The sequence below is a fragment of the Gossypium raimondii genome, chromosome 8, assembly GCF_025698545.1.
Source record: "Gossypium raimondii isolate GPD5lz chromosome 8, ASM2569854v1, whole genome shotgun sequence".
Classification (NCBI taxonomy): domain Eukaryota; kingdom Viridiplantae; phylum Streptophyta; class Magnoliopsida; order Malvales; family Malvaceae; genus Gossypium; species Gossypium raimondii.
In genome coordinates this window covers 61,349,255-61,375,070 of record NC_068572.1, presented here as the reverse complement: position 1 = coordinate 61,375,070, position 25,816 = coordinate 61,349,255, and the positions used below count along the sequence as shown (strand labels likewise).

Below are 25,816 nucleotides of genomic sequence, written 5' to 3'. Positions count from 1 at the left end.
TTATTGAATAAGGATTCCAATGTTGATAACAAAGCAACAATAAAAAAGACTATAGCGAAGCATAAAACAGTGATGGTCTGGTTACGCCAAGTTTAGCTAACGAAATTTTGGTAGGTAAAATCAACGAATTCATAGTTTTCTTGCATTAAAATCTGATCATTTAATGTGAATAAATATTGGTTAAACTTTAGATAGCCCGTAACTTAATATTTATTTGTACATTTTGTTTTATATGCAAAACATTAAAAACATTCATACAAAAGATATTAAATAATCACCTGTAAATAGATATGTCTAAATTTTTTTTCTAAATTTTTAGTGTATTTAATCTGTCAATATATATATATACAATACTTAGAACTACTCATAATTAGGAGGATAATGCACTTTAGAGCACTCAAACCCACGTTCTCCTGTATTGGCAACAATGCCCATACCAACCGCGTTAAGACTTAACCTGCATATATATTTTAGTTGATTGTTTGAGATTTGATGATATATATGTATAGGACCATTTCAACACACACCACATGTTATTGAGAACATAGAGACAAACGAGGTTCATGTGCCATGGCTTAAAAACTTGGTCCCCTTCAACCTTACAGCTAGCCATTTTCTATTGATGCTGTATTCTTCCAATTGCCCCTTGTGGTTATCATTTCCTTGAGAGCAGATAAAACTCTTATCTGTTTTTGTTAGTTGCAAATGTAATAAATGTTATTACCATCCGTTAGGGTAAAGTAAATCGATGGTAAAAAGAGTTAAAAAAACACAAAATAACAAACTATAATATTGTAAGAATAAGGTAAGGCTTTTTGTCGATAAATTGAATTTCATCTCTATTTTACAATAATTGGGAACTTTTTATTTCACAAAAATCGAACCCTGATCAAGTCTATAGCAGCAAAGGCAACTTCCTATCAACTCCATCAAAACTGAGACTATTAAACAGCTGCACCCACTTAACTACATTTGAGCAGTCTGATTCCACCATCAACTCATGCGACTGAAACCATAACGAAGCTTTAAATATGTACAAAACCTCCTTGACAGCGTCGCAAGCTCAGTTTCACCAATGTTCTTAAAAAAAGGTATAAGAATTTTGCTACTCGAGTTATCCAGTAAACCTCCAATCCTACCGATCCCCGAAAGGATGTTCACAGCAGCCCAAGTAATATCGTGCTATATGAATAACATGTATAGGATGTATCGATACAATCTTAAGCATTTGACTAAAAATCAATTAGCAACAACTCAAAACATTCATTTAAATATAAAATTACAAATAATTCAAGAGTTAACTGATACGAAATAACACTGTTTTTTATAATAATAATAAAAAAACACACCTGCAATAATCTTTAAAAATAACTAAAAAAAAAAAGAATTGGTATTAAAAATAAGAGCCTAGCCAGCATAGCTTTCCAATTCAATTGATAAAATGGTGACTCCCTCTCATTTGTCCTATTTCGTCATAAGAACCTACCAACCTGCAAAATCCGTACGACATGGAATTCAATGAGTATTGTATTTTTAAGGTCAAATTCTGATTTTGGTCCCTCTACAAAGTTTAAATTTAGGATTTAGTCTTTCTTTTATATAAATCAAGTTATCTTCGATTTTCATTTTGTGGTCCATGAAGACAGCTGCTTTCAGGGCTTGTGTTGTCTCTCCTAATAACGTCGCCTCTAAAATTTAAACCTGATTTCTCTTTTTGAGAGTACAATATATTTTATCACTGTATCCAACACTTGTTGGTGTGTCACTATACTTTAATTTGGCATATTTCAATTTACTTATTTTTATAATGTCATTACTTAATCCAAACAGTAACATTGTTATCCATTTCAAATTAAACAATGTTATGGAATATCTCTTCCAACTCATCACGCTGACATGAATTTTTTGTTGTTGTTGGAAGAAGTGTTTTCAAGAAAAATTCACATCATCATTTTAATCGAAATAGTTAATAATATTAATTATTTGGACTAACTAATAACAATTATAAAAATAAAGTGATTAAATTATATCAAATAAAAATACGGTGACTAAATCTTAAATTTGAGCATTGTATAGGAACTAAAAACTGAATTTGACCTATTTGCATTCTAGTGGGAAAATCCAACCTAAAGAAAAGCATGCATGAATACGTATGTACACACAGTGTGTGTGTGATGAAGTGATGAAGTGATGAAAGTGCTTAACTTAGGTCTAGAGAGAGCAAGTGTAACCGGGAGGGGGAGTTTTCCCACAACTGATGAGAAGCTGAAGAGCAATGGGTGCATAAATCTTGAGATTGAGGAGTTTGAGCTTGAGGGTGGTGCATAAGCACACAGCAGCTTCGAGTTCAACGAGTCCCTTAAGGACCGGGCAGCATGCATTTACGACAGGGTCACCGACACCAACGTGGACAGCCCCTCCTAGTAGGTCCACACAAGCACCCAACTTCAGTGTGTCGATGGGGCAAGTGGCCTTGGTTGATGGTGGAGGTGGGCAGGGTTTCCCACTTGGTGGGCTAGTAACTGGTGGCACTGTTACTGGGGGGAGGTTGATAGGTGGTTTCACAGGAGGAACAGTCACTGGTGGGACTGGGACGGTCACTGGTGGGACTGTGATGGGTGGTTTTGCAATTGGAGGGAGGTCAACTGGTGGCTTTACGGGAGGAACAGTCACTGGAGGGACAGTAACTGGAGGGACTGGGACTGTCACCGGAGGGACTGTGATGGGTGGTTTCGCAATTGGAGGGAGGTCAACTGGTGGCTTCACAGGAGGAACAGTCACTGGTGGGACTGTGATGGGTGGTTTTGCAATTGGAGGGAGGTCAACTGGTGGCTTTACAGGAGGAACAGTCACTGGAGGGACAGTAACTGGAGGGACTGGGAGGGTCACTGGAGGGACTGTGATGGGCGGTTTTGCAATTGGGGGGAGGTCAACTGGTGGCTTCACAGGAGGAACAGTCACTGGTGGGACTGTAATGGGTGGCTTTGCAATTGGAGGGAGCTCAACTGGTGGCTTCACAGGAGGAACAGTCACCGGAGGGAGATCAACTGGTGGCTTCACAGGAGGAACAGTCACCGGAGGGAGATCAACTGGTGGCTTCACAGGAGGAACAGTCACTGGTGGAACTGTAATGGGTGGCTTTGCAATTGGAGGGAGATCAACAGGTGGCTTTACAGGAGGAACAGTCACTGGAGGGACTGTCACTGGTGGAACCGTAATGGGTGGCTTAGCAATTGGAGGGAGATCAACAGGTGGCTTTACAGGAGGAACAGTCACTGGTGGGACTGTAATGGGTGGTTTTGCAATCGGAGGGAGTTCAACTGGTGGCTTCACAGGAGGAACAGTCACTGGTGGGACTGTAACTGGTGGTTTTACTATTGGAGGGACTGTCACTGGTGGGACTGTCACTGGTGGGACAGTGACCGGAGGGACTGTAACTGGTGGTTTTACATGGATTGGGGGTTTAACAGGATGGGGCTTTTTAATAGGCTTAGCCTTGGGATGTGCTTTACGACATGAACGACAACCAAGAGCTGGAGTAGCTGAGGAAATGAAAAGCATGCAAATGAAAAGAAGAGCTGAGATTTTAGTGGAATCCATTGCTAATGTGTAAATCTATCTGCAATGAAGTAGGAAATATATATAGATATAGAGAAATTATATGTAGTGAGTGAAATAGAAAGAAAACAAAAATTAAAAACCCTTAAAGAAAGGAGATCACGTGAACTTGTATGAGCTATACGTCTCCAAAGCCAACAACAGCCAAACTTTGCTAGTTGGCAATGCCAAAATCTACATACGCCTTTGCTTTTATAACTTTGGAAAAAGATTGGCCACCATTCGTACATAGTTTTTCTTTTATCTTTTAGTTTCGTATGATCTATTGTGGGGTAAATATGGATGTAGGTTGTTTCGTGATTTCACTCCAGTCGTCAATGGAGAAACAATAGGGAGTAAGAGAGCTGAGTGAAACAGGTCGAGGGAAAGGCTTAGAGCTTTCCTTGATTGGTAGCTTTGTCATTTAATCGTCATTTGTTAGTTCAACAATGTAACTCGATTGATTGATTAACGGCGAGTAACAACAATCTTATCGAGGTAGTTTAATGATATAACCTCGGACCTATGGAGATAACAATTTTATTGACCAAGTACTCAATATTTATATTGGTCCAATTTAATACTATTAAAATTTCCAATTATTTATCAACTTGTCAATTTGGCATATGCTTTTAACATTAACTATATTTTATTAGAATATATAGATTTTATCAAAATTTTTAGATGATATTACTGCACTCAAGTAGGAAAATGTTACACCTTTTTGTCACTTTTGGTCCCCAGTTGTATACCACAATAGCATAGTCTCTAACCTTTTCTTTTATTGGTCCTTCTTTTCCCATATATTTTGTATTTTAGCTAATATATTTAGAACTAATGGATCTAATTGGGCATTTTCCTTTTAGCTAAATATTGTGTAGGAATTTTTGTACCATGATAGTATACATATGAAAAGAATTATACTTCTTAGTGAGATTTGTTTGTACGTATCAAACGTACTGTTGTGATCATAAAGTGTTTCAGAAAGATAATTCATGTTTGAATTTTAAAGATGATACTGTCGAAAAACTTCAAAAAATTAATTTTCATATATTATAAAATAAACATGAAAAATATCTTAATTTTTACCGAAAAGAGTGAGTTCTTTTGTAATTTCTAACCATATAACGTACCATATGCAAGAAACAAAGAATGGGTGTACCTTTGTCGTGAGAGAGAAGGACGAAGAGAAAAAGGTATACATATCCTAAAGGAATTGCAAGAGAAAAGGCAAAAGCATGTGAAATGATGGTTGGACTGAAAGAGATGGTGGGGAATAGGTGAGAGTTCAGTTTAGTAATTTTGAGATAAAATAATAATAAAAAATACGAAAAATAAAATTAATATGAAATAAATAATAAAATAAGTGTTTAATTCACACCTATAAACGCTATAATATTTTATTTATTTACAATCAATCCGAACTTATTCTTTATTTAGTACTAATAATGAAAATATCTATCAATTTTTATAAATTTTTAAATTAAATTAAAATAAAAGTTAACTCTTATTTAATAAATTATAATTTGAGCCTATAGGATTGGCTTCAAATTAAAATTTTCTCGTCCAAATCTAAGTCGACCAAGGTTGAGTCAGACAAACTATCTAGCTCTTAGATAGAATAAATTTGAACGAGAACCCATATACATTTACATGGGTAGAACTCGAATCTAAAATTTTACAATTACTAGAATTTTAATATTGTCATTAAATTGATGTCTCATTGACGATTTACATCATTTTTGTTACAATTATAACATAAAAAGAAAATAAAAAAATATAACACATATACCATTCTTTTTATTCTATAATCTATCAAAAGCAAATAAATGGAAAAAAAATGGAGAAATCTTGTAATTGTTATTTGTGGGTTGAGAGTGAGTCCATGAATGGGATACATGGATAAAGAGATATTGTTTTAAGGGAGAAAAAGGAAGGATAGCCATTTGCCTAACCTTATTTGTTTCTTCTCCATTTCCTTTCTCTCATGTGATGTGTCCATTGGCTATTTTTTTTTCGATTAAATTTTGTTATTAGCTTATAGATTACACAGAAGTAGAGGTGTGCATGGACCAGGTCGGGCCCAATTAAAAATTTAGGCCTATTTATTAGGCCCGGGCCCATCTCAAAAAATGAATCAAAAAATTTGCCTAAGCTCGCCCGACCTGGCCCGCCCATTTTAATTTTTATATTAATTTTTATATACTTTAAAATATATATAATACATCAAAAATACTAAAAACATCAAAATAAATATTTCTCAACAAATTAAAAATAAATTTTAAAAAACATGTATACTTAAATAATACTAAGATAGATGCAACTTAACAAGCAAATGCCTCTAAAATAATAACAAAAATTAACAATAAAATAAGTTTTATACAATATCCAAACAATAACAACAAAATAGTAGCAACATAATAGTAAAATGGTAGCAAAATAGGGAGAAAACAATCAGAAAATAATATTAAAAAAATAGATTTTTTGTCCTTTAATGAATTCAGGCCGGGCCTAGGCCAAAAATGTCTTACCCAAGGCCCGACCCATTTTTTAAACGGGCCTTTTTTGTCCAAACCCATTTTTCGGGCCTATATTTTTGCCCAAACCCTCCCACATTTCGGGTGGGCCTTTGAGCCAGGCCGGGTGACCCAACCCATGAACAGGTCTACACAGAAGCTGTAGATTTAGCCTTTGCACTTTAATTTGGTCATTTTTAGTTTTTTATTTCAGTCCTGTCCAAACCGTAGCAGTTAAATTCTTTAAAATCTAGTATTTCCAAAACCTTATATGTTAAACTATTATCACATTATAAAATCATGTAAACTTGATGTTTTCACGTATTACTCGCAAAAAAGTTGGTTAATGAATTTAATGGTTGATGCTTGCATGAAGACTGAAATTTTAAATTTGAAAAGTATAAGGATTAAAAATAATCAAATTAAAGAATATAGACTAAATATACAACTTTACAAATAGTATATGACTAATATCGAATTTAACCAAATGCATCTAATTACTACCATTGGGTTAAAATTGAAATTATAAAATTCGAAAAATATAGGATTAAAATTGACCAAAATAAAATTAATGGTTAAATCCATAACTTACATACATTACGATGAGTAGTAGCAGAATTTCACCTTTCTAACTTCATACTAGACCTGTCAATGGGCCGAGCCGGGTTCGGAAAAATTTTTGGCCTGCCTCCTAGGCCCGAGCCCGACACGGCCCATTTTTAAAATAAACATTAAAAAATTATTTTAAAATTTAAAAATAAAAAAAATTATTTTAAAAGTATTTTAAAATTAAAAAATAAAAATAAAAAATATGAACCCATTTGATCTCTAAACTTGAATTCCGTTAAAGTATAATGACTTCCGTTAAAGTATAATGACATGACACTCTAAGATTATACCATATCATCGCATAATTTTTTTAAATATAAATTTTAAATTTTCTTGTATTTTCCAAATTATATATATTCAAAAAAATTTAGGAGACGATGTGGCACTCTGTTGTCATCAAATCTTATCGGAATCCAAGTTCAGGGATCAAATTGAGAAAAATCGTCAAGCTTTGAGACTAACATGAACTAAAGTATACAAACAAATGAATATGTTTGTGTTCGTTTAAGTTAAACAAACGAACATGAACACGTGTAATTTTAAATAAATGAACATAAACAAAAATTTTGAAATTATTAACAAACACGAATTGAACACGAACAAGTGTAAAAGTATATAAAATAGCGTTAATAGAGGCCCATTTATTTAAGCTCGGTTAATTTAGAACCCTAGGACCAAATTAAAAAAATTTTCAAGTTTCAAGATTAATATAGACTCAAAAAATAAGTTAAAAGATGAAATTGAAGACAATTACCAATTGAAGGACTAAATATCAAAAAAAAAATCTATTTTACAGCCATGCGAATCGTCAAATCTCAAAACCCCACGCCATATATTCTTTCTTCCTTGTCAAAGGCAAAGTCAGGTTCGGTTCAACGACTGCAATTACATACATACATATATACTTACACCATCAACGACCTTAAATAACTGGCCGCCTTTTGTCACTTTTTCAGGTTCGGTTTCCTGCCACATTTCTATGGTTTTTTTTTTCCGATTCTTTTGAGGTTTTTATACGTTTTTGCTATCTGGGTCTGTTTCATTTCTCAATTTGGTGAACTGGGTCGTTTTGATTCTTTTCATCTGTTGTGTATTCTTTTAGGGTTTTTAGAAAGGTTGAATTTGTCTCCAAGAACTATGGGACCTTCATTTTTTAGTTTTCGGCTAAAAAGGTTTTTTTTTTCCCTTTTATCATAAAGTTTATAACTTTGAGTTGAACTTTTTTGCAGGGGTTTCACTGTTCTTGTTGATTCAATCAATTCAAATTTCAAGATTTTTGGTCCAATTTTTTACTTGTTCTTTGTTAATTTGTTGAGTTGGAGATACTATAAGCTTCAATTTTTTGAGCTTTTTTGTTTGATAACCTTTGAATCAAAGCTTACTAGGGTTTATATTACTGTATTGATCCGAATAATCGTTGATTCGTTAGTAATTCGGGTTTCTTTTATGGAAGTTTGAGTGCGTTAATTCATTGAGAATGACTGCTTTTATGTTTAGTCTACTGTTGTTCATGCAAGTATCGAGATCCTTTGCTTCCGGTCTCGAAGTAAAGTCGAAGATTTGCGGCACTGATCGCTTAGAGTATTCGAATTCATTCGGTCGTGTACTGTTTTATTTGAATGGTAATCTGGTAGATAAAGTTCTGTTCTGTAAGGCCCTGCAGTTTCACCATGCAGAGCATTGTGCGTTTGAAGGTTATATCGGAACTGATTATTGTGGGTTGGACCTTTCATCAGGTATGCACTGTAATACGTGTTTCGGGTTTACGAAATGTTTAGTGCTTGATAGAAGTAAATTCCGGATTTTTTTCCAGTTGAATTGTCCGTGGTAAGAAGAAAATTCTTGCGGGAGCAAAAGAAGAAAGATGATAATCCGGAGGGGAAGAAATATTCAGCCTCGTCCAAAGTCGGGATAGCAGCATCGGGAATTGTTTTGACATGTTGTGTTTTTATCTGCCCATGTGTTTATAGGAAAAAGAGAGAAACCGCCTCTACTGTTCTTAAAAAGGAGCCGAATTCAAGTGAGTCTTAACTTACCTAAGCCGTGCATCTTGTCCATTTTGGCATTAATTTAGCTTCTCTGTTAATGTGGCATAAACAAATGGTTCTGTTCTTGCAGGTGATTCGACGTCCCCTTTAGATGTGAATATTTATGTTCCTCATGAAAAGGTTCCTCCTACTTCTTCAGTATTCTCAGTGTCTCCAAACCTCAATAGAACTGGGTCAGTGCATCTCAATCTAGCACAGGTCACCAAAGCTACCCGTAATTTCTCACCAGCTCTACAGATAGGTGAAGGGGGGTTCGGAACTGTCTACAGGGCTCAGCTAGATTCCGGTCAGGTGGTTGCCATTAAACGAGCAAAGAAGGTAAGTAAACCCACTAGTAGAGTAGTTTTGAAACTGGTTTTCTGAAGGATTCTCGGATACATTGACATGTTAACTGTCTTTATCGGTGATGGACTTGGAACTGGCTTAAATTAAATTCTTGGCTTCTTTCTTTTGTAGTGCTTCTTTTTGTGATTAAGGTTTAAACCCATCTTATTTTTCCGATCGTGCTGTTTCGGTTGACATAGAATATTGTCTAGGAACATTTCGAGAATCTGCAAACTGAATTCAGCAGTGAAGTTGAACTTCTATCCAAGATTGATCATAGGAACCTTGTGAGGCTTCTTGGTTATGTCGATAAAGGAAATGAACGGCTTATTATTACGGAATATGTACCGAATGGTACTCTAAGAGATCATTTGGATGGTAAGCTCTCTTAAGACCATAATAACTGCCAATTTTTCAACGATATTGCTCAAATCTTACAAACGGTAACTGCTACTATTCCTTGGCAGGTCAACGCGGCAAAATCTTGGATTTCAATCAGCGACTTGAAATTGCCATTGATGTTGCTCATGGCCTTACCTATCTCCATCTTTATGCAGGTAAGATAAAACTTGCAGAATTAGCTGGTTTTGGCCTTACTCCTTTATTTCTAAGCAATGTCGTTCTTTATCGTGAATCAGAGAAGCAAATTATTCATCGAGATGTGAAGTCGTCCAACATTCTTCTTACGGAAAGCATGAGAGCCAAAGTGGCTGATTTTGGATTCGCGAGACTTGGTCCCATGGATTCGGACCAAACACATATTTCAACCAAAGTGAAAGGAACGGTTGGTTACCTTGATCCCGAGTACATGAAAACCTATCAACTCACGACCAAGAGTGATGTGTACTCATTTGGGATTTTACTTATCGAAATTCTGTCCGGCCGTCGTCCTGTGGATCTAAGGAGACCTGTTGAAGAGCGCATCACACTTAGATGGGTAAACTTTCATTGCATTCAAATCATTAAGTTCCAAAAACCCGAGGTTGTTATTCACATCATTAATGGTTTTATTGTCATATAGGCATTCCGTAAGTTTAACGAAGGACAAGCCGTGGAACTAGTGGATCCTATGATGGAAGAAGCTGTTGATGCGGAGATAATAGTGAAGATGTTTGCATTGGCATTTCAATGTGCAGCACCCATAAGACACGATCGGCCGGAGATGAAATTCGTGGTAGAACATTTGTGGGCAATAAGAGCCGACTATCGTCGGAGTTCGAGATGAGGCTAAGCACAAAGAGAGGCTTTGAAAGTAGTCTTCTCTCCCCTTGATTGTTAATTTGTTCTGCCCTCGGTTCAAGCTTTTCTGTAAAAACCGGAATTCGTATTTAGCCGGAAGCTGTGATGGAACTTTTGCCTGGTTTTCTTGCTTCAAGTATCTCAGAGTGTCATTTGTGGCTAAGCTTAAAAAGTAAATATGTAGATATATTTACTCACCTGTATGATTTAGAGGCTTCACTTTTTCCAGTTCAATTTTATTTATATATATTCAAAGTTTTTCTACGTATTTGGAGGGTCGTATCCTCATATACCCGTGTCTGAAATGTTTAGGATACAAGTTTTGGATGCGGGTATTTTTTTTCTCTTTAAAACCCGAAAATGGACTCGGATTAAATAGGCCCAGCCCATTTTAAACTTATTCTTCGGGTTTTATATTTGTATTCAAATCTTTTTAAGTTCCATTTGTTTCATTGAAATTGAATTTCGAAATTGATTTTTGGAAAATGACTTTTCTAGAAAAGTTAATATATTTTTTGGTGTTCGGATGAATATGTATAAATATTTTTTGTTGTTTGGTAGATATACTGAAAATATTAGTAAACTGATTACAATGTGATGTTAATGTGAAATTATAATAAATAATGAATTTTATGATGTTAAGGATTAAATTGTAAATTTTGTAGAATTTATAATTGAAACAAGAGAAGTGATATGCATGAAAATTTGTTATATGAAATGAGATATTAGTAAAAATAAATTACATGGTAATAGGGCTAAATTAAAAATATATTAAAAATTTAAGTGTGAAGCAATTTAATATGTGAATAAGGAAATTATGATAAAATTTAATAAATATGTCATGAAATGATGATATATGCATATAATATTGTAAAAGTGAAATTGTGGAAAATATGAAATTTTTATGATGATGAGGATTAAATTGTTAAACTTGAAAAATATGTGGATGAAATAATAGAAGTGAAATATATAAAATTTGATATGTGAAACAAGATATTACACAAAGTATGAAATTATACGAAAATTAACATGAATATGACACATTGTAGTAATTTCTTAGATCTTAAATTGGTTTTTAAACTTTGAAATATTTTAATTGAATCTTGAAAGTATTGATATCGTATCAAATATGCCCTTCAATTAGCCTAGTCTTTAGCTTGGGAGTTAATGTTAGTTCAAATTTGACGTGGAGCATAATTAAAATATGTGGGTTAAATTGTAAACATCTGTGTGACTATCACGTCAATAACTTGGATTTGATTTTTTTAAATTAAAAAAAATACTCTTCTAAATTCTTTTATCTTGTTTGTTTTTCATATCCAATATGTTTATGTGGTAAGCATACACGTGTTTATAATTTGTTGCATGTATTTTAAATATGCTCTATGTCAAATCCAAACTAGTAATCAACATCTAAATTAACGGCTAAGTTGACATAATGATATGATTGGTACAATACCAATACTTTAAGGATTCAATTAAAATATTTTAAAGTTTAAGGACTAATTTGAAATCTAAGTAATACTCTAGGGACAATTGGTTAAATTAACCCAAAGACAAATATTGCAAACCACTTTTAAATTTTTGACAAAAATTTTAAATTTTTTGTGTTTTAGATATTACAAAATTATACTAACTTTCACATATAAAATTTCATATAATATGAATGGTGATAAATTTCTATATTCATATAGTACGTTGATTGGATCAGTTAGATCGAAAATCGATTGAGAAGAGATAAAAAAAGTTGATTAACTCATGAACTAGTTAAACCGAGCTAAAAAATTGATTGAACTAAATTTTATAATTTTAAAATATTTTTATTATTACTTTCGCAGTTGAATTTTGTTACAAGGCAAGTTGACAAAAGGTGAAATATAAAACCACAAATTGAAATTTAGATTTAATCAGATTATGTTACAAGGCAAGTTGCATCAAATTCTGGAGGATATAAATAAAATTTTCAAAAATTTTGAGGGTTTAATTAAAATTTTTAAAAATTTTGAGTAAATTAATGAGAAATTTAGCAGTAAATTTTATAAAGTTCAATTAAAATTTTCAAAAAGTTTTAAAAGCTTAATTGACAATTTAAAAACTTTAGAAGGTATAGTAAAATTTAAAAAACTAAAGGACTTAATGACAATTTTTCAAAATTTAAGAGCCTTACGTAGTTACGTTCCAGTCCCTATTTACGTAAACCCATTATTTAAAGCTATAAAACAAACCCTATGATGTTCAAGTCATGTGTAGACCACGTGCACTAAAATTAAAAGTCCTCAATTCCATAAATATAATATGGTATAATTTATGTGATGTATTTATATGTTTAAATGTGGTTTTATTCATAATTTAATCTAATTTTTATTTTTTATCGTACATATTTAATGTATTATAATTAGTTTGAACCATATGTTTCATTGTTTATTTTATGTTATTTTAAACACATACCTATATTCTAAATCTATGGTTTTCACACACATATGTATATGATAGAATTTCTAGTATAATAATTATTTGATATACTGATAATTAAGTTTTTAACTCATTAAAACTATTAATTAATAATCCATAAAATTATAGTTTTCATTCTTGTACTATGCTTAAATGTAGATGTTTCGTCCATACACTTTTGATTTGATATAATTTGGTCCTCCTATTATTATTAATAATCGCCATAACCAGGGGTGAGGCTAGAAATTTTTTGGAAGGGTAGAATTAATGTATAAATTTTGATAAGAGTTAAAATGCAATTTCACCATCATATTAGCTAATATTTTTATAATTTTTTAAAAGATTAAATTAAAATTTTATCATTTTTAGGGGGTCAAAGTGTAAATTTATTATTATATACATTTTAAAGGACAAAAATATATGTTTTTCAATTTTAAGGGTTCAGGGCCTTGTTTTCCCCCTTCCTGCGGCCCTTGACCATAGTCAAAATCACTAATATTATTGTCAACGAGGCTTTGGTAGTATTGATAAAGGCTAACACTCAGAGATCTTGAGTGCCCATATTCGAGCCTTACCATGCACAAATATCGTATGTGGATTCTCCTCCAGATTATTTTAGATTTAAGTCCCACAATGTATGGGCATTGTAATTTGATATATTTCGATTTTCAATCTAATGTGTTTTGTCTCGAATTAATTCCGACTATCACCAAAAATAAATTATTTAAAAAAAAATGTTGCATTTTCTGTTATATAATTATCAAGGTATGCATATGAATAGTAAACCAAAATTAACTTATTTTTGTCACTTAAATTATTTTTATATTTTCATTTGCATAGTTAGTCCAATATTTGTGGCTAAAGTGTGCACCACCCTTGTTTAGTAAAGCTTGGCTAAAGTGGGTATATGTGTTCATCCCTTATCAGCCATTGGTTTATTCAATTAAAGAGTACCATGTAGGGTTTGGTATTACGGACTCCGTTACTTTTTCATTTATTAGTATTTAATACATATTTAATCACAATTTATAAATTTATTTTCACATTGAATAGCTGGGACTTATACATTTGAATGATGATTGTTGTATTGAATATTAATGGATGAAAAAGTAATGAAGTGAATCTTAACCCACATTACAATGGTAATAGTTAGAGGCAAAGTAAAGAATAAAGTTTTGGGTAAACTATACTGATAGTCACCCAACTATTAGTATGTTTTTTGTGGTCATATTATTATGAAAGTTGTAAACGATCATTCAATTATTCGATTTTTTTGTCGATTGTCTTTCCATTAGCCATTTAATGATTAGTGAAAAAATTGAATAATTGGATGATCATTTTATAACATTACATAGTTAAGTGATAAAAAAATTATTAATAATTGGGTGACTACTAGTACAGTTTACTCTAAAATTTATGAGGCTGAGATAACAATTAATTTTTTCCCAGTAAATATTTTTAAAAATGTATTAAAAAGTTTAAATTAAATTGTTAAAATGTCCAAACTCATAGTATTTTCTCTATTGGAAATTGTTAGGTATTTTGCCTAATCTGCCATTTACTTGTACAACGATGGGTGGATGTAGCTCAATACAATAATAGGCAATGATTTTAAGATGTGGCTTAAAATTACACTCATATATTTGTTGGGTTTAAGTAGGAATGTTTAGATTTATTTTCGATTTTCGATTTGATTATTTTTTATTAAATTAATGTTGATTATAATTGCTCAAACATATATTATTTTGTGGAGGTGTTCACGGGCTGAACGATGAATCGACTTTTTGTCGGGCTTGAATTTAGTTTTTTCAACCTCGAGTTGGGCTGATTTGTTGTTAAAAATTTAGAAATATATAAAAATAAGTTTATATTAATATTAATATATTTTTAAAATTACATCTAGATACTACACAGCTCATCAACACCTCAATTCCTTTCAAAAATAATAATTTATTATAAAATTAATACAACATGGTCACTCTTTTATATATTGAGGTTATGATCAATTTAATTATACATTGATTAGGATCAAATTCTTATATAATTGGCATTTGCTTTTTTTATATTATGGTTTCCACGCGCGTAAAAATTTATAAATTTTATATATTTGAAATTTAATAGTATTAATCTAATGTATTTATGTGTTATTATAATTAATTAATTTCAAACTATATATTTTATTTTTATTATATGTATTTTTAAAGATATATATTCTTATAATTATATTGAGATATTGAAACTTTTTGGAAAATATTTTATTCATTTAAATTTGGATTAAAAAAGAATTGTGTTTGAAATATTTGTGAATAATATCCCACCATCACTACCGAGCTTACTACTAAATTTGAGCTTCAAATTTACATTACATGGACTACTGCAAAGCCTAATGAAATAGATACAAATCAATGCCCGAAATCATCATTGTTGTTGTTGTCGTCATTGATGTCGCCGTACGTGAACCCTTTCAAGGGAAAATTTTTTCGATGCCCGGTTTGAACCTTGATATGGCATCTCTGGAGAAGAACTGGTAGAGACTGGGATTGGTGAACCACGGTGTAGCAAAGAAGGGAGAAAAGACGAGCGATTCGACCGCCATTAGCGTGATAAGGATGTTCAATGATGGACCGGATGTATCCTTTAAAGGGTCACCAATGGCCGCTTTATGTGGACTGGATCTTTTGGGACCGAGAGTTCTTGCATGTTCCGAAGCACCAGCCTGTGATCAACAAAATCCAAGTGTATATATAGAACCATTACTTTCAAAACATCGATCATGGATTGTAGAAAGTGACTCGATCAAATAATGTATATACCTCAATGTACTTAGCATTGTCCCAAGCACCACCAGTGTTTGAAGCGGAGATAGCGATCTACGAGACGGAAAAGACATTAAAGATGTAACTTGGGATACAAGCAATATCAAGACATGTTAACATTACCTGGACACCAGAGACGAGGGATCCAGCGAGGACACCTGAGAGAATTTCAAGCTCAAAGGGTTCATGGAGTTCGGCGAGATAATCTAGTCCACCTAGGCCAAAATGCTAAAAAAACATTTCCTTGTTGAACCAGGCATTCCCACTAAACTCCATGAATCTCTTTGAATTCGAAGTGCGGGAAACAAAAACTCAAAACAAAAATCGAGCATAAACACCCCTAGAACAATTCTTTCATTAAAGGTTCAAGACAAGCCTAGAAAGCGATCTTCCTCGACAACAATTATAAGGTCCAAAAACCATATGGTGATCATCAAGACTACTTCTTCAATGAGGCGATCGGTAAACCCGTTTTCTCAATCTGCACCGTCATTCCCGGAGAATCCCCGCGAGAGCTTCTTTGAAACCAATACCCATTGCAGCAGCGAAAAGGCTATGCCGATCACCGCACAAACTGGCATCAGTATCTCGGCTCCAAGGTCCGGTAACATCGAAGCTCCCATTTTGAAAACCATTCACCCCCTTAAATGAAACGAAAAAGCAAAAAAAAAAAAACCTTAGAGATTCTACTACTACGGGGAAAAAATAAATGTTATATTTATATTTTATTCTTAAATCAAAATTAAATTATTATATGATGTGAGTAATATAATATGATAAAAACTAAATTAATTATTATATAATGTGATTAAATTAAACTAAATAGTTATATAATGTAATTAAATTAAGTTAATAGTGGGACATATAATTATAACCTAATAATTAAGTTATATAATTTCACTCCACTATTGATAAGTTTCATTTTGATCATCTAATTATGAAAAGTTACAAAATAGTCATCCAATTTCTTTCGTTTTTTTGGTCAGTAGTATTGAATGGCTAATGTAAAAATGATGTGGCAACTTTTATATTTGGCATAATAACAACTTTAACCTTTAACATTTATATATTGTGTCAATTTAATATTGATTCTAAAAATTTAACCCCAACATTTCCACATTGTGTAATTTGGTCTTTTTTTTCTTTTTATCCATTTCACCTAAAAACTAAAAAAATAAATTTATTAATTAAATTTGATTGAAAATATACCAAAATAAAAACACAAAAATACAATATATTAATTTTTATATTTTTTAATCATTTTAAAATTAACCTTTAATGTCACAAACAACAACAGAATTATATATATATCACTCATTACACTTTGTACTTAGTTAGTGTCTTGTAGTGAGTTGTGTTGACCCTAGTAATCATTATATTATATTGATGTTTGAATGAATGAAATTACTCATATCATCATGGTAAAACCAAAATTAAACTAGAAAACTTTCTATTTAAAAATTAAAGTTTATGTCGATTAAGTCTTAGTTCCGTTGGTATTGGCATTATTATCAGTGCAAGAAGACGTAGATTTGAGTGCGTGAAGTGTATTATTCTCTTATCTAAATGTTTGGAAATAACTATAGTTAATTTTAGGCATTGAATAAAAAATTAATTTAAAAAAAACCTTGAAGGTTTAGGATGGAAATTCCTTATCCTTTGCATGTCCACCCTCGATCTCGACGACGGGTTCACCATTTGCAACAAATTCACCGTGTTGAAATTCGTTTTCTTGATGGAACCCAATCCCCTATAATTCAAAAAGGCGGCACAGACCGGCACGGTTCGACAACCGGATGAAACCGGCTCGTTGGAATGCCGATGGCAGCTACACTTGAAGGAACCAGGGTGCTTGGTGGGCGAACACAAGCATGTACGGCTTTGCATCTTGGTGTTCAATGGCCAGATTTTTGACGCCATGCAACGTAAAGATTGTTCAGAGATGGAATCGAGAATGCATGTCAATTGAAAAACTTGAACATGAAATTTTGTTATCACCATAAAAGATTGTTGATGATTTATGTTTTAGTTGGGGCTTTTATATAGCTTTAGAAGCAGTGTTTAAATTAGTAGGGGATTTTTTTAGTTATTTTGGTTAAATGAGAAACACAGAAATTTTAGTTAAATTGGAACAACTATGCATGACAGTGAAAAACAGAGAGACTCTCTACTATTTTCTTAGGTTAAACCCTAACAAAAACTGATATCATTTTTTTGTCCAAAGATGGACTTGTTCATTTTTATTTTTTAAAATATAAATGTATTTTAAAAAATAATAATAAATGGTTATTCAGGTAAAATTAAGTTATAAATTCTTATAGGAATTAAAATACAATTTCACCATTGTATTAGATAATATCTTTAAAAAACTAATTTAAAATCTCATCATTTTTAAGGATTAAAGTGTAATTTTATTATTATTAATTTATAATTTTATACATTTTAAAGAAAAATGCAATTTTTTAATTTTTGAGGGCCAGGCCCCAAACTCCTCCCTCCCGTCTCCTCTAGGTTTTGAGTTTTACAAGTCAGTGTCCGACTTGCCCCATCAACACTCTCCTATTTATATATATAGAACTAAAAATCTAATATAAATATAAATGAACTTAGAAATTCCATATATAAATATTAAGTTGTTCGAATAATTTAAGTTGTTTAATTTAAACCAGAGTTAAATTATTCAACTTGAACTATTTATTCGAGTTGATGTGAGAACTAGAATATAGTTTTAAATTATGTGTGTGTAATCAATAATGTTATGCAACTAATCATTACGGATCATGATCGGAGGTGCATTGAAAATATATATATCTAAAATGATCTGAACCCGAATCTTGCTTTAAGGCTTCTGAGCCGAAAACATGATGAAAGATTGTTGAATATTTCTTGTATAGTTGGTAAGACCGCAAGATGTACACAAGGCTTCGATCTCTTCCTCCGTAAGGTAACTGTAATTTTGCAGAATCCTCTAAAAAAAAACAAGAACACGGGTGTCGGATATTGAAACTTGAAGAAAAAGTATCGGGGTAGCATAGATGTTTGGTATAAAGTTAAAAAGAAATCCGAATGAATTCGCTTGTACCTCTCGGAAAGGTCGGATTATACGGGGAGTAGACGACGTATAACGGAGAAAAGTGCTTCCGACAAAGACTCCGCCACTTCTCAATATACGACTAATTTCGGCAACCTGAAAATGATCAAAACAAGCAAATGCTTTAAGAATATGTTTTTTACCATGTAAACGAGCCTAATCGAGACTTCATCCCGAATTGAGCTTGAATGTTAAAAGTAAAACTTAATTAAAGCTCGAGCCAAACGTCAAACCTCAAATTTCAAGTCAAGTTCAAGCTCTAATTTGTGACAAAGAACATATTGGGAAAGAATGCTTACGGCATTCAAAGGCGATGGCCAGCAATGCAGGGCGGCACCGGCATGTACGGCATCAACGGAACCCGATGAGAAAGGAAGCCGGGAAACATCGGCCCTAACAAGAGCGATATTGCTGAAAATTCACCGATTGAAAGTGTGGATCAGTTCCTTGCTTATGAAGAAATATAAAAGTGGTAGGTAGGCATTACCTAGCCAAAATAGAAGCATCTTGCTCGATGAAATCATTACATTGCCGGAGCATGTTTTCGGAAAAATCGAGTGCTATAACACCAGAATAAGTTCCGGATTTCACGAATTTCCGGGAAAACAAACCACTTCCACAGCTAACATCAACTAAAATGCCACCTTCTACAGGTTTGAAGTACTCCTGAGCCATTCTGAACTGCATAATTCGACAAAAATCACAAGGTTTACAAACTCGATACATCAAACCGAACAACGTCATGTTCACATCGGCAAATTCAAACATTATACAAATCCGATCAAGATTTACCTCTTCATCAGGCCCGGGAAATCCACGGCGGTTGAAATTTTGACGCCAGCCTCTTTCATAGACAAATGATACAAAAGGACTCCTACAGAAGTAAGCAGAGTTTGTATTACTCAAGACTCAAATAAAGTGTCGGATACGTATAAATATTCTTCAATTTAAATCCATGTGTATATAGAAAGTAGAAACTACTCATACCGGAATAGCTCGGTCCCGGCTGGCTTGACTTCAGTGTAGTCTCTCAATCCGGCAGTAACAGTCAGATCGAGATACGTGTCTTTACTCGAATACGATTTGTCGCATTGTTTACACTTAAATCCGGACCGGTAAATAGCTGCCCTGCAAGTTATGCAAAATGCGTCTGATAGTCATACTCGAGTCTGATAGAACGATTAACAAATACATACAGTACGTACTAACTTACAAGTTTAAACCCGGCGGGCCTTTTCGTATAAGTGGTTCGTAGCACACAGGGCAAGAAAACAAATCTGTTTCCTCTGTTTGATTCTTCTGAATGCTTAAATCCTGAAAAATTATATGCATTTCTTACATCCGTCACTCAAATCTTCAAGAATTATAGGCATTTAAGTGAGTTTAAATTCGCGTTCTACTGAAAACAACTACGATGCCATCTGAATTAATGCTCAATTGGCATAAATTGATCAAAAATAATTATCACAATATTTTCAGCAAATAAAAGAAATAATTAATGATTTTTAACTTTCAGTTTTGATAATTAAATCTGAAATTTTTATTATTTAAAACATCTTTTTTGTCCAAGTTATTAAAAATAGTCGAAATTTCATCAAAGTATAAACAAGAAAAAATGAAATTAAAAAACCGGGAAAAAGAAAAGGGGGAGATAGAGTTTACCGTCTCCAAAGAGACAGTGGAGCTAGCCCTAGCAGTGAACCGGAACGGTCGACAAGAGAAACGGAGGGAATGACGAAACCGGAAATCATGAGAAACGCAAGGGTATTTCGCGTACAAATATTTGTGAAGAGAAGGTGGAGCAATCGCCATGAAAGGTGGATAGAAAATTAGAAATGTAAACAGTAAAGGCCAGCTCACTGAGTCTGAAAATGTGGTTGAAGTAAAATTTGGATAGGATTCTTGTGAGCAATAATATCCCCCTCAGCTACTCCGTTCATTTGAGTTGATTCGGATGATTTCATCATTAATCAAATTAATTATTTTGATCGGTTAATCAATCAGTTTCCTCATTGGATTTTAGGTTTATGATCGAAATCATCGGAACATAATTATTCATAAATCAAACCGAAAGAGATATATTCTCGCACTTCGATTCACAAAATGAGATTTTTTTTAAGATAAATTACATTGAAAGACAATGTGGCGGTGATTAAGACAAATTTAATCCACCTCTACTTGCTCTTTTCAAAGTTGATTGCAAAGTTAAACTAAACCTAAAATCAACACCCACAAATTTCAGGCCACCGTACCCCAACACAAGTCGATCCAAAACTTTAACCTATAATAATTTTTGCCTAAACTCTTTAAATCTAACCTCTATTTTAAAGTTATTTTATAAGTACTCGAAAACATTAGAAGGAAAACGTAAGCTATGATATAGTGATCATTATTAGAAGAGTGCGTGTGTTTATTTATAAATTCGAAAATCTTGCAGAGAACAGCGAAAGATTGATAGAAAAACAAAAAAAGAATCAAAGACAAAAGAAAAACTAAAATGGAAATCTGTAATATTAGTCTAAAAACTGATTTGGTGTTATCTTTCTTTTACTTCACTGTAAATGCATCTTCTTTTCTTCGACAACTTCTTTCCATATCTCTTGGAATTGTGGTGGAGGTATGGTGACCTAAAATTTTGGATTTAGTTTAACTTTCCAATCAACTTTGTAAAGAGTAGGCAGAAGGTGAATAGTTTATATTTTTATTCATGCAAAACGCACCGTTTCATTTAACAAGGGAATTATGTGGAAATTATGAGGATTAAATTTATCTTAGCCAATGCCACATCACCATTCCGTCAAGAGTGACTAAAAAAAATCTTGAAATTTTTAGTGACTAAATTGTAATTTTTATAGTTTAATGATCATAACGAAAACTTAATATTGTAAGTTTTTCTTAATCACTCAACTTTAAAAATTACAAAATGATCACCTTACTATTCAATTTTATTTTATCACCACTATTAAATGGTTAATAAATAAAAGATAACACGACAACCTTTAAAATTGAAATAATGACAATTTTAACCTCAACATTTACACATTGTATTAATTTGACTTTGATTCTAAAAAATTTACACAATGTGGCAACTGAATTTTTTTTCAATTTTGTCTTTCTTTGTAATTTTTCACCTAAAAACTTAAAAAACATATCTATCAACTAAATTTCAGAGATATACCAAACTAGAATCACCCAAAGAATCCAAATTATAAATAAAAGTAAAACTGCAAAAGAAAATACATAATAGTTAATTTTTAAAATCAAAACTAAATTAATACAATGTATATACAATATATAATATATAAATATTAAAAGTTAAAAGTTTCTATTATCTTAATTTTAAATAATGGTTAGTGACAAAATAAAAATTTCAAATTGTTGAATCAACATTTTATGACAATAAAATTTAATAATAGTTAAGGGACTACAAATGTAATTTATCATTTTTAATAAAAAACTTTGATCTCAATAATAAACAGAAATATAAGATTATTTTGATTTAATTATCATTCAATGCGTAATCCGACTGAAATAATTTTGCTTCTGATAGAAAAAATAAATAGATTATTTCTTTTTACTATTTATTATTTTTAAATTAAAATTTTCATTAAAAGCAAAAAGAAAATTAATTTGACGTTCAGCACAAAAAGCACTAATATATTTAGAATAAAATAAATCTAACCATTTTCATATCTAATAAATCTAACCAAATTACAAAAGAACATGGACTAAATCCCAAATTCGAGTACAATTGTAGGACCAAAATCTTATTTGACCCATATGTCCAAAGCAAGTTCATAAGAATTGAAGAATTTATGCCCTCATTCATAGTTCACCCATAAATCTAAATTCATTCTTAGAAAGCAAAATAATAGGAATGAAGCAAAAATTCCAAAGCCAAACTTAAATAAAGATATCTTCAAAATTCCGGATTTCGTAATTCGACAAAATCAAAACAAGAAAATAACCCAAAAAAGAAAACAATTCTAACAGTAAAATATCCTCAAAGCTAAATGCAGTTTAAGAACTTAATTTCTTTGATTATCTTCTCTATTGGTTCCTATAACCATGGACTACCATAGAAAAGCTTACATTCCGGTGAAAGCTTTCTTCCCACCACCGGAAGATCCTGCTGGAATCACTTTCAAAACATTAAACCTCACGGTCTTCGACAACGGCCTGACATTAAAAAAGATATATACACACATTATAAACAACCAATATTAACAACTTCGAGTGTAATCAAAGGCAGGAGGCACACTCGCGAAAACCCTTTTCTTGCGAGCTCAAGTGCACCTAAGCGAATGTGTCTCACCCCAAAGGGGTCTAAGGCATGCTGACCGACACCCAACTATAAAAAAGGATTAATATTATACTCATCAGGTTCAGAAGTTTAACCTGCATTGCCCAATAATGACATGATCCCCTTCCTTCACACGGAAGCATGGTGAAATATGTGCAGGGATGTTTGAATGGCGCTTCTCGTACCTGAAAAGAAAAACAAAAAACATTCACTCTCAAAAGACCATTCTCGTCACAAAGATTTGACTAAAACGAAGCTGAATCATGCCTTTGGTATTTCTTGATATAATGAAGGTAGTTCCGTCGAACAATGATTGTCCTGACCATCTTGGCACTATGGCAAGTACCGGCTAAGATACGACCCCGGATTGAAACCGTGCCAGTGAACGGGCATTTCTTATCGATGTAGGTTCCTTTAGGAAACAAATAAACAAGACATTACAAAAACACATTCTACACATTCCTTATCATAAACTAACATTAATCAATCAATTAATTCATCTTTTCTTTCCTATAAGTATACCATTATATAAAGGACCCATTTTCGAATATTTCAAAGGCACAACAAAATAAAAACCCTAACCATGTAGCTTAATTAAATTTTAAGCTTAAATTACATACAATAATGGATAGTTTTTTAAAAAAAATTAAAGAAAAAGAACCTTCAATAGCTTCACGGGGAGTCTTGAAGCCCAATCCAATGCTTTTCCAGAAGCGATTCCCACCCTTTCCTGGTCTCTTCCCTTTCCCACCTTTCTTCGAGCTGAAAAAAAGAACGCTTCGAAATCAATAAAACCCTAAATTCAAAATACTTTCATGGTTTTGAGGATTGAAAATTACCTCAAAAACACTTTGGGTTGCTTCAAAAAAGCTTTTTCGGTCTGCAAAAAAAAGTAAAAAAAAAAATCAGAAACAAAATAGAAGCAAAGCAAAGAGATAGATAGTAGATCTGAAAGTGAACCTGTTCCGCCATGATTTACTAGCTCTCTCTCTTCTTGAGTGTGTGAAACGGCTGGCTACTTGCGGAGGGGAAATGAAAACCGCGAGAGAGGCTTGCACTGATAAAACCCTAACCCTAATTAAATAGCTCGATTTTCAGTCTTTCATAAAGGGATGATGAATTGGGATTAGCTAATGAAAATTGGGCTTTTTTAGAAATTAGGGCTATTTTTCAACGATCAATCAACCCATAATTGAAAAAGAGAGATCCTTCTTAATTTTACAAACGTGGGCTTAGGCCCAAATATCATTTATAAGATTATATTATATTTAGGACCATGGAAGTCCTTGAACTAAAATTCAAATTGCATTTTGCACTCTTTATTCAAAAAATAGATAAATTAATCTATGCATATTAGATCAAATAGCAAACTAGTTATTCTGTTAAAACTTTATCTATTTTTATTATTAAAAATTGGTCTTTGTACGTTTGCATGAGGTACACTTGGCGTGTTGTGTGGAACTATCTGATTATTTCATCAGTCATGTCAATTTTTAATAGTAGAAATGAATGACTTTTTAACAGAAAATACCAGTTTGTTTTTTGATCTAACATACAATAACTAATTTACTCATTTTTTGAGTAAAAGAGATAAAATACAATTGGACTCTTAGTATAATAACTTTCGTACTACTTTTACCTTAGAATGAAGTTTTATATATACATAATAGTATCATTTCGATACCAAAATTTTAAGTGTTTTTCATATATAATTATAGTTTATTTTTATTTTTTAATAAAATATTTATAGGTTATTATTATCTCCATTGTTGTTGTTTTTTTTAATTCCACAAACAAAATTAAACAAATAGGGATAAACATTGCAAAGCATTACAAGCAAAATAATTCAACTTTTTCGAAAAAAACAAAAAAACAAAGTAACAATAGACATTCTAAATATTTTGTAAAAATATATTTTTGAATTTTAATAATTGATTGTTTGTAATATAAAAATGTAATTTTAATTAATATAAATAAAATAAAGAATAAATATTTTTAAATTTTATTAAAATTCATATTATTTTTATATAAAATTTAAATTTTGAAAATTTTAAAATTATTTTCACTAAAAGTAGGTTTGTAAAAGTGAAGATGATAAAACAATGAATTAGTTTGGGTCAAACCTATTAAAATGAAAATAATAATAATAATAATTTTCAATTATTAAATTTGGTATCCTAATTCCAATTCATATATTTTATTTATAAAATATTATTTATTTTAAATATTACTTACATTAAATTAAATACGTTAAAATTATTTATATTTAATTTATAAAAAATAAGTGTGTTTGTTGACCTGCAATGCAAGTTCCTTAAAATATGTTAAAATTCTAAAAGAAAGAAGTATGTAATTTTTTCACCTTTTAAAATATTATAATTTTTCATATTATTTTATAATATAAAAATAAAATATTTATAACAGATAAGTTTTATAAAATTCAAAAGACAATAATTATATAAATAAATTTTATTATTTTTATATTTTCGATTTTATGATTTTTTTAATTTACAATTTTAAATTTTCCATGTGTTTTAAATTTTTAATTTGATTTTCTTTTCTTTTTCAGTAATTCAATTATTTAACTTAATAATATCCAATAGTGTTGACATGACATTTCGCCACGTGTCTGTATCTCAATCAACACTATCATGCCGCCTCAACATTGTTAACAACGGAACACTATTTAAGGTATATTTTTAAAAGATTTGGCAAATAAAAAAGGTATATTTAAAAAGAAAATTCTTTAGGTAGTGGGAAAAACAGTAGGTTAAATTCTTTATTAGCTCCTATACTTTGTTAAAGTTATGGATTTAATCCTA

The 25,816-nt window shown here is 31.7% G+C and overlaps 5 protein-coding genes across 6 annotated transcripts; 1 reads left to right on the top strand and 4 right to left on the bottom strand.

Moving 5' to 3' along the window:
* Window positions 1–1,243: 1,243 nt before the first annotated feature.
* On the bottom strand, window positions 1,244–3,738 carry LOC105792853 (repetitive proline-rich cell wall protein 2). 2 transcript variants are annotated; one of them, XM_052634476.1, is made up of 2 exons: window positions 2,206–3,732; window positions 1,244–1,490 (listed from the first exon to the last, which is right to left on the bottom strand). In XM_052634476.1, the coding sequence occupies exon 1, from the start codon at window positions 3,598–3,600 to the stop codon at window positions 2,212–2,214; it is 1,389 nt and encodes a 462-aa protein (XP_052490436.1). In that variant the 5' UTR covers window positions 3,601–3,732; the 3' UTR covers window positions 1,244–1,490; window positions 2,206–2,211. The 2 variants fall into 2 exon arrangements, with proteins under 2 accessions (XP_052490436.1, XP_052490437.1); XM_052634477.1 differs by lacking the exon at window positions 1,244–1,490 and having other exon boundaries at window positions 2,003–2,820; window positions 2,929–3,738.
* Window positions 3,739–7,520: 3,782 nt separating this feature from the next.
* On the top strand, window positions 7,521–10,597 carry LOC105792850 (calmodulin-binding receptor-like cytoplasmic kinase 3). Its single transcript, XM_012621665.2, has 8 exons — window positions 7,521–7,678; window positions 7,952–8,458; window positions 8,536–8,742; window positions 8,841–9,088; window positions 9,307–9,472; window positions 9,562–9,651; window positions 9,733–10,031; window positions 10,116–10,597. Exons 2-8 carry the CDS (start codon window positions 8,200–8,202, stop codon window positions 10,317–10,319), a joined length of 1,473 nt encoding a protein of 490 aa, XP_012477119.1. The 5' UTR covers window positions 7,521–7,678; window positions 7,952–8,199; the 3' UTR covers window positions 10,320–10,597.
* A 4,480-nt stretch (window positions 10,598–15,077) lies between these two features.
* On the bottom strand, window positions 15,078–17,520 carry LOC105793750 (uncharacterized). The gene is made up of 5 exons (XM_052634910.1): window positions 17,296–17,520; window positions 16,134–16,242; window positions 15,724–15,815; window positions 15,598–15,654; window positions 15,078–15,500 (listed from the first exon to the last, which is right to left on the bottom strand). The coding sequence occupies exons 1-5, from the start codon at window positions 17,518–17,520 to the stop codon at window positions 15,249–15,251; spliced, it is 735 nt and encodes a 244-aa protein (XP_052490870.1). The 3' UTR covers window positions 15,078–15,248.
* A 677-nt stretch (window positions 17,521–18,197) lies between these two features.
* On the bottom strand, window positions 18,198–20,588 carry LOC105792849 (uncharacterized methyltransferase At2g41040, chloroplastic). The gene is made up of 8 exons (XM_012621663.2): window positions 20,354–20,588; window positions 19,905–20,005; window positions 19,679–19,819; window positions 19,484–19,565; window positions 19,179–19,372; window positions 18,991–19,102; window positions 18,683–18,787; window positions 18,198–18,568 (listed from the first exon to the last, which is right to left on the bottom strand). Exons 1-8 carry the CDS (start codon window positions 20,501–20,503, stop codon window positions 18,440–18,442), a joined length of 1,014 nt encoding a protein of 337 aa, XP_012477117.1. The 5' UTR covers window positions 20,504–20,588; the 3' UTR covers window positions 18,198–18,439.
* Window positions 20,589–22,569: 1,981 nt separating this feature from the next.
* On the bottom strand, window positions 22,570–24,118 carry LOC105792847 (40S ribosomal protein S11). Its single transcript, XM_012621660.2, has 6 exons — window positions 23,955–24,118; window positions 23,834–23,874; window positions 23,656–23,756; window positions 23,262–23,406; window positions 23,090–23,179; window positions 22,570–22,870 (listed from the first exon to the last, which is right to left on the bottom strand). Exons 1-6 carry the CDS (start codon window positions 23,964–23,966, stop codon window positions 22,780–22,782), a joined length of 480 nt encoding a protein of 159 aa, XP_012477114.1. The 5' UTR covers window positions 23,967–24,118; the 3' UTR covers window positions 22,570–22,779.
* Between the last annotated feature and the right edge of the window lie 1,698 nt (window positions 24,119–25,816).